This window comes from Talpa occidentalis, unplaced genomic scaffold, assembly GCF_014898055.3.
Source record: "Talpa occidentalis isolate TD23 unplaced genomic scaffold, MPIMG_talOcc4v2.1 talOcc4.9, whole genome shotgun sequence".
NCBI lineage: Eukaryota > Metazoa > Chordata > Mammalia > Eulipotyphla > Talpidae > Talpa > Talpa occidentalis.
The window spans coordinates 24,547,366-24,556,212 of record NW_023605305.1 but is presented as its reverse complement, the minus strand read 5'-3'; the positions used below and the strand labels follow the sequence as shown (position 1 = coordinate 24,556,212).

Genomic DNA, 8,847 nt, shown 5'->3' with positions numbered 1-8,847 from the left:
GTGGCTTACTCATCCCTGGGATACTTTAATAATGAAAGAATTGTTAAGGAGCAGTGTAACAGGGTGGTCCCCAGGAAAGGGGGAGGTTCCCTGCCCCACCCAAGGGAGGGTGGAGCTGAGCAGGAAGAGGAGAAGCTGAAGAAGAGACTGAGGAAGGAGCAGGATGGAGCCAGAGGACCTGGAGGAGGCGCATGGAGCCTAGAGACACGTGAAGAAACTGTGCTTGTCTTTTGGTCGTGGACTGGGTGACACAGATGTGGGTGAGACCTGTGGGGAGGTGACAATGGCAGCTTTTATCTTGATGTTGATTTTGCTCTTTTCCTTCCGGGCTTGTCCGGTTGTTTGTGACCCTTTGCTGTGGGTCCCCACTGGAAGATGCTTTAGACTTGTGGCAGGCTTTGGGGCCTTGTTCTGGGCCGATCCCATATGGATGGACTTTTACCCACGAGGGGACGGGTAACTTTGGGTGCTTCATTTAGAAACTAGACTCTTTGCCTTACCTGTATTGTTTCCTAGTTTTATTAAAGATCCTTCCCATTAGTCTCATGTGTTTTGTGTTGATGCGGCGGATGGCAGAACCCATTTAGAATAGGCAGGTTTGCAGGGTTTGGGCTGCCCCTCTCCCTGTCCTATAACAGCAGTATAAGTGCAGTGTTTTTGGCCTGTATGTGAGTGTTCCGAATTTAGACATGTTAAGAGAGTGGGCGGTAGTGATGAGAATTTTCATTTAACGCTCTTCACTCCACCACCCAAAGTGAAGCCAGAGACAGCATTTTGACTAAGAAGCGGAGTAAAGCAAAGGTAATGTAGATTAGAAATAACTGAAGTGAAAGTGTTATAGGGCAGCCCCGATACAAAACGGGGTGCCTGACTGTGGGTCCTCACCCGCACGCTTAAAAGGACTTATCAATACTCTATTGCAGGCACACACGAAAGGTTAATAAAAGGTTTATTTACAAGGGAAGGGCAAATGAGGAAATGTACAACTCAGGGAGAAAAGTGGGAGACAAAGTTTTAGATGCGTCCTACCCGATCCGCCCATCTGGAATCCCAAATGGTACTCTGAAAGCTGGCAGGGAGCCAGGAGCCCTGAAGCCAGGAGACGAGCAGAGAGCCACCCCCAAGGCCCACGTGTTGGGATTTTTATATCAACCCTGGCTGCTTAACTCCACCCTCGGGTCCCAGCCACCTTCCCTTTGGTGGTGACAGGATTTGTCTTTCCCAATGTCCTGAAGGCTTTGGTCTGGAGTGGGGGTGGAGTCCACAAAGTCTGTATGGGATTAGCTCAGAACATCCTTTCCCCCTAACAAAAGGACCTTACTTTAGGAACAAATATATCAAAGCTCAGTGCCATGTCCCTCTTGGAATTTAGAAGTGAAATACAATCTCAAGTATGCTTAACACATTGATTTGACTTGAAAAGTGAAAATTTTTCTGGTCGAAGGTAAGTTCTGACTTGGTTAATTGGTTTGACAAACTTGAAGCATGGTGACCTGGCATAAGCAGCCTGGGGACCTTAGTAAAAACCTTTTGCGCAGTTCCTGGTATGCTACTTACTCTCTGATACGACATTTAGACCATATACAACCATGAAGCAGGACGGACCTTGGAGGGGGGGCGGGGAGGGGGGGCAGCTCCCATGACTACTGATGTTTTTACTCACCCTTAGTATGTAACTATACGACTCACCTCTTGGTATGTAGCCGCGTCATACCTGATCATGTACAGCTGCCAATGCAAACCCACCAGGGACCTTGTAGAAACTGAAGGTGTATATGAGCAGGGGCTTTCTACACAAGGGGCTCAGCCTTGGGATACGAATCCACTGAGTCAGCACAGGTACATTAAATCTGCTTCTTGTTAGCCCTGGTGTCCACGTTTCCTTTGTGCCATATAACAACTGGTGTTGGCAAGTTGCATAATCATTATTTACACTGTTAAATATAGAAAAAACGCCCAAATGGAGTGGTTCAAACCAACCCGCCTATCCAAACTTAATACCTTGTCTAACCTAGCTAATTACAGTTTCAATCTCGCCAAAACATGTAGTCTTAAACCAAGCAATCTAAAATTTCCTGTCTGCTCCAGTGAAGTAATTTACATGATAAAACGACCCATCACTCCCTTCCCTTTGCCTGAAATGTTTTTTTCTTGCTAATAACCCTGCCTTACCTGCTTTCTGTCTATAAACCCCCCCAATTTGTGGCAAGCCCTCAGAGAATCTTTCTGGTTGCTACATGAGATGCTTAATTCATGAGTGTTAAATAAAACCACCTACATCTCTAAATTTATGAATATTACATATTTTTTAAAGATTTATTTATGCATATAAGAACTGGGGTGTAGGCCAGAGGTGTGTAGGGGGTGGTGAGAGGATTCACCAGAGACAGAGTGGGGAGCAGAACAGGTGGATCTACTGAAACACACTGCTGAGTGGAGCAGCAAGCGACACAGGAGAGGTCTGCTGCGCCATGTGGATTAGCTCCCTGGTCAGGGATCAAACTGGTTACTTCAGTGGCTGCCAATTGCTTCATAGTGCTGACTTAACTAACCCTTGTGCCACCAGGGAGATCCCATGCACAAACTTTTAAGAACTTTAACTCAGTAAAAGAATAAACCATTGGAAGATTTGGAGGATTTCTTGGGGTGTTATGTAGAGAATACGTTGAATGGGACACATGTGGAAGCAGGGAGTACAATTAGAGGCTGTGCCAAGAATCCGGGTGAGGCTTTTCCTCCCTGGCTGCCTGCCTTCCTGAATGTTGAGGAAGTTCCATCATGAATGAACTATCCAACTGCAAAGGCCACTTTTGATGCTGGAGAAAAGTGAACTGGAGGTTGGACAGCAGAAGAAATAGAGATTCTGCAATGACTTTATCTGTGGTGATTGTACAGATTTTTCATGAGAGGGTTAATATATTAAAATCTTTTATATGGAAAAAGAAAAAGGAATCCAGGTGGGAAATGATGGTAGGTATGACTAGAGTGTGGTTATAGAGGAAGAGGTGTTTCTTCACAGAAAAGAGAGTGCATTGAAGGGCTGGTTTGTGTGGAGTGTCAAGTGGACCTCAAAACAGATTGTTTTTAAATAGCTAAGATTTGGAAACAACTCAAATGCCCAAATATAGACGACTGGATCAAGAAGATATGGTACATATACACCATGGAATATTACTCAGCAATCAAAAAAAATAAACACATGCAGTTTGCAGCAACATGGATGGAGCTAGAAGGGATCATGCTCAGTGAAATAAGTCAGAAAGAAAAAGAAAAATACTGGATGGTCTCACTCATAGCAGGAATTTAGAAAACCTGAATAAGAGACCAGGAAAAAGACTAATCAATACAAAGTAAAAATCAAAATCAACAAGCAACTATAAACCAGAGACACACTGGGGTGGGGGGAGAGGAAGGACTAGAGTCAAATAAAAGGGGGGGGGGTGCAATTGTATGGGGAATATAACCAAAATGAAAATGCATACATTGTGCAAAGATGAAAAATGATGTAAGAATTATATAAAATATTAAAAAAAATCTAATGTCATAAGACTTCCTGCTGATACAACAAGCCACTCTAAAAGAAGTATTGCATCATCTGAATTATCTGCTTTTGGCAAGAAGGACAAACCATCTAACTGATTTTAATGAACAATAGCTATGAATAGGTTTTCAATCTGCCATGGTTAGGTCATTATTCCTTTTATAATTTGACAGACAATGACATTCAAAAACCATAATTTCTGATTACTGTATATATCTATTGTCTCCCTACTGATTTGATAGAATTTTTCTATTCTCTATAATTATTCCATTTGTTAATATTACTGTAGGACAGTGGTTCAAGAACCTTTTGTTTAAAGTTTGTAATGCAGTGGATCTCAATAAACTTTGGAGCCAGAACCCAGACAAACTCAAAAAAAAAAAAAAAAAAAAACCAACATTGTTTTTAGGGTTTTGTGAAAGGAGAAGGAATGAATTTGGAGACTAAGCATTTTCCTCCCTAGAGTGGTGGACACTTTCAGGCTGGTTCATTTTCCCCACCTAACTTGAGTGACAAAAAAATCTTTTAAACTCTTTCCCTATCTTGCCTTGATTCTCTGCTTGCCAAGCATCCACATTCCCTTAATCGATGCCCCAAATATAAGAGCTCTGATCTCAAGGAAGGAATGACCCCCCCACACACACACACACCATGAAGGAATACATGGTATCAATCCTTTATGATTGTGGAGTATATCACACATCCTTTCTGGGAGCTGAGAGCCAGGAATGAGATCAGCTTCTACCATACTGTGCACCCCACCAGAAGCAAGCAGACTGTTTAGTCTTTTGCATATAGTTCTATTTTATTTCTCCCACACAGTCTACCAAATCCATGTAGCTCCTCCCTTTAAAAACCTACAATGGTCAATTTCCAACAATATAGTATGACTTTTAAAGTCTTCATTACCTTAGAGCAGTCTACTTTTCTAGGCCCTTCTTCTGACATTTTCCTTTGCTATAACCACAGTAACCCAGACAAGATGAGATGATGCAGGAAAACACTACACTGAAAGATATATTTTTAAACATATTTCATAACACTCCTTTAGCAACATAGTTAACAAATTTCTCATCTACACTGTCATAATGCACAGTGTTGATAATGCCCATCTGTTCTGTTCACCACATCATGAATTAAAGCTGATTTGAGGATGAGATTAGTGTGAATTGCCCTGAAGCTAAAATCCTTCACTGTAGTCTGGAAATAATCAGTGTTTCAGTCACCCTGGAACTTGTTCCCCAAGCAAGCCACTCTCTTTTTTATGTCTCCATGATGCATGATGCAGCCTACCTGCAGAGTTACCTTTCATTTCATTGTCTAATCCTTCATAGGACAGCTCGCTGTCTGCAAAGCCTTTCCTGGTCCCGCACATGTTCTGCATGGATTACACACACTACACAGTGAAGTTTCATTGTACAAAGGGGTTGCCTTTCAGTGCTAGTGTAACACATAAAGAATATGATCAAGGGCCTCCCTGGTGGCGCAAGGGGTTAAGCACAGCACTTATGAAGCTATCCGCAGTGGCTGCAGCATGAGTTCAATCCCCCGTCTGCCAGGGAGCAGCCAACATGGCACGGCAGACCTCTTCTGTGTTGCCTGCTGCTCCCCTCAGCAGTGTATTTCAGTCAGTCCACCTGTTCTGCTCCCCACTCTGTCTCTGGTGAATCCTCTCCCCCTCCCCATCTCACCCCCCACACCTCTGGCCTATACCCCTGTTCCTATATGCATCAATAAAAATAAATTTTTTAAAATGCACACACTATAAAGCTTGTGAAATCAGAGCGACTCTGACAGTCACCTCTCCAGGAGGTGTCTTTCTCATCAGGGTACTTTAGTAAGTGGAGAGGTAGGTGCCTCCTCCCCTCTCCACCAAGCTGGGATTCATGTAAGGAGAACTTACCTAAATTCAAGATGATGTGATCCTGCTGTATTACAATTTCTTGTTCTGAAATTCCCTGTCTAACCCCCAAATTGAGAGCTCCTGATGTACTCAGGAAAGACTCCAAGATCATAACAATGCTTAAAGCAGTATTAGTAAAAGTTGGATAAAATTAAAGTCTCCTTTATGACCACTACCACACCTGCCCACCTCTTAAGTATTCACAAGGAGACCCCTGGCCACATATTTATCTTTAGACCAAAAACCACCACAAGGGCCAGCCTACCTCTGCAGGATAGTGGGCAACATTCCCAGTAAATGGCACTTTCTTGCTTTTTTATTCTATCCAATTTTTAGCATGGTGCTCAAGGCTATATATCCCTTTATTCACTTCTGTGGGCTCCAGCTGTCTATCCTTTTCTAAATGCCTGCTTAGGGTCTTCAGGCTGCCAAGTGGACAACACAAACCTCAGACATTTTAAACTGCCACCATAGTCCACATTAGCCCACCACATTAATGAATAAAAGCAGAGCCCTACTGAATACAGAGCCACTCTTGTAATTTCAATATAGTTCTCTACCTTTATTGATACACTACCACACACATGAGGAAACAGTACTTTTCTGGAAAAGCTTGGCGTCCGTTACATTTCAGATGTGGATGTGAACCCGGATGTGTGCAAGGGACTCTGGCAGTCAGAGCAGCTGCAGTAGGGCTCAGCAGAACAGTCCTTCTTCATGGTGGGTTTTTGGGAAATAATCATTCCCTCCAGGTCCTTCACCTTGTTTTCCACTGTCTGAAGTTTTCTCAAAATTTTTTCTTGTAGCCCCAAGGACAGGAAGACATTATTTTTGTCTTGAACTGGGAGACCAGTACCTTCTGGGTTAAGCAGCAAAGCCTGAAAAAAATCTGTTCCCTTCTTGTAAAGTTTGTAGAGTGTGATTGCAAACAACAATATATTCTAAAATAAAACAACAGAAGTTGAATGTTAATTACTTATTTGTGTAAAATAGTTTACCATAGTTTACTATAGATACAGAATTGTGGTTTTTTTTTTTTCTGGCCTTATATTCCATTAGCTAACTGAAAAGCATATATGTAAATATGTATAAACACACTTCCTTGATGGGGGTTAAGTCAGTTAAATAATTAAAATGAGATTTTTGGAGAACTGAATTTAGAATCCTAAAAACTGTGTTCAAATCTCAGATGCCAGCTTTCACAATCTATGTCAACTTGGTAACCAAGTTCCTTCACCTGCAAAAGGGAGATAATCCCTGCCCTACTTACCCTGTAGGGTTTTGAGAGGCTGAGAAAGTAGATATGACCATGAATCCTCAACAGCAGTGATGTATGAAAATAAGTGACATATGTATGTCTAAAAATGACCTAGAAATAACTTAGCATTTACCAAGTAAACCAGTCACTCTAAAAAAATCTCCTTTAAATCCTACTTCCTTAAATTTCCAATGAACTTTAAGAACTTCAGTTTCCTTGTTTGTCATATGAAAATAACCTCTCTCCAGCTCATGAAATTTTCAGAATTCTCTAAGCATTTTAACTACATTTTAAATATAGCCACTATTATTGGTGATTAAAGATGTAAAATCCTAAATGTCTTTCACAATCCCAATTATATTCCTATTAACTCCTTACCCGGTCCCTATAGAGCCGTATCTTGTTAAAACAAAGAAAAATTAAAACATTGCAGTGACTAAATAAATGTATGTACCTCTTCATCAGCTATAGAACAATGGCCCAGTAAGAACAGAAAGACAAACCCAAGATCCCAGTAACAAAGATACCCCACATGGAATCTGGCACATTCAAATACAAGTATGTAACTAAATAAATTTAGGATTAAGACTGCCTTCTCAGGTTATGAACTCATTTGTTCCATTCTGAGATGCCAAAGAACATGGTGAAAAAGAGCATTTTTATTCTCAAAATCTAATTAATGGAAATATAAGGAAAACCTAGTTTCAGCAAGAGTGGTCTACCCACTCTTGCTCAACAGCATAGTCTTAAAACTTTGTGGGAGTGATTTGGGAGAGAACTAATCAAATTTCAATTTATAAACTATTTAAATTGTTCTGTAACAAAAGAGTATAACCTGAATTGAGCGAACACTTCGTTTCCATAAAGCATATATTCCTATTGTCAACAACATTATAAAGATAGCCCCCAGGACAACTTGCACAGTTGGAGCAAGCTTCTCTATTATCCCATAATTTGTCTGCTGCGGTTCACCACTCTCTCCCATTAATGTTGATTGCAGCCAATTCCATATTGTGCTCCGAGATAGAATTTCTAAGATTTGGTCCGAGAGAGAAGGCGATGGTGAAGATGTTGACATTTTAGTAAGGCAGCTACTCCAGGAACTACATGTGCGGAGGCTTCAGGAACCTAGGTATGAGTTAAGGAAAGTGGCCTGGGAGCCGGGTTGTTCTGGAGCATTGTGAGTTGTGCTTTGTGATGTCATTGTTCCAAAGGTCAGCTTGCTTCCCACTCATTCAGTGAAATTTCTCACTCAAAACCAGCCAGGCACTGGCCTAGGTTTTCAGTTCTTTCTCTGATTTCTGGCAAGTCCTAGTTTTAGCACAGCACTATCCAATAGAACCTTTTGTGATGATGGAAATATTCTCTATCTTAATATGTGCATAGTGTGGCTGAAGAGCTGAATTTTACATTTATTGAATTTTAATAAAATTTAAAAGCCACACTAGTGGCTAGTGGTTACTTTCATAGTGCTCTACCACTACATTTCCAACAATTCATGGAATGAAAAGGAATTATTTTTACAAGACAGATAAGAAAACTGAGGTTAAGTGGAATTTCAGGAGATGGGACTCAGAAGAGAGCTTTCCTAGAGTGAACAGTTTACCTGGTAAATGTGGAGGAAGGTTATAACTGGATCATTTTGTAGCATTCCTTTCTTTCCATTGATCACTATTGTTTAGAAATTGTGGTCTTTGTTTTTGTTTTGAATGTATTTGAGCCTCTTTTTGTTCATCTATTTACAGGTAGGGATTCATCTCCTTCACAAGGTTTGTATTAGTGTAAAAGGAATAGAAGGGAGCAACCTCTGAGCCAATGGGTGGCACCTATAGCCCGTTCGATGGTAAAATGTGGAGTTTTCCAGAATCCACCCCAAGTGAGGGCTGATGGGCAAAGGGAGTAGCTGGGGCTTTGGCAGTTAAGCTGCTGGAGGGGAAGGGTGATAGCTTACCACATGTGACTTCAGCTTGGACACCAGCCTCTGCTTGGTGGATGCTATATGGGGTAGGACAGATGGCATTTGGCCAAGCACCAGTATATACGATAAATTCTCTCTCTTAGCTCTCCCTTTCCTCATTCTCTATGTAAATAAATCCTTTTATTGGGGAGAGGGAGAGTAAGGGATCAAAACAGGAGGGAAGAGCA

The 8,847-nt window shown here is 41.4% G+C and overlaps 1 protein-coding gene across 1 annotated transcript; it reads right to left on the bottom strand.

The window, feature by feature from the left end:
* Positions 1–5,978: 5,978 nt before the first annotated feature.
* Positions 5,979–7,890, bottom strand: TMCO2 (transmembrane and coiled-coil domains 2). The gene is made up of 2 exons (XM_037499557.2): positions 7,538–7,890; positions 5,979–6,385 (listed from the first exon to the last, which is right to left on the bottom strand). The coding sequence occupies exons 1-2, from the start codon at positions 7,778–7,780 to the stop codon at positions 6,068–6,070; spliced, it is 561 nt and encodes a 186-aa protein (XP_037355454.1). The 5' UTR covers positions 7,781–7,890; the 3' UTR covers positions 5,979–6,067.
* Between the last annotated feature and the right edge of the window lie 957 nt (positions 7,891–8,847).

Excerpts from the sequence above, each read along its gene's own strand:
- TMCO2 (XM_037499557.2), bottom strand. The coding sequence starts at position 7,780 with ATGTCAACATCTTCACCATCGCCTTCTCTCTCGGACCAAATCTTAGAA. Across the intron at positions 6,386-7,537 it reads GAAGTGTTCGCTCAATTCAG|AATATATTGTTGTTTGCAAT; the intron begins GTTATACTCTTT and ends GTTTTATTTTAG.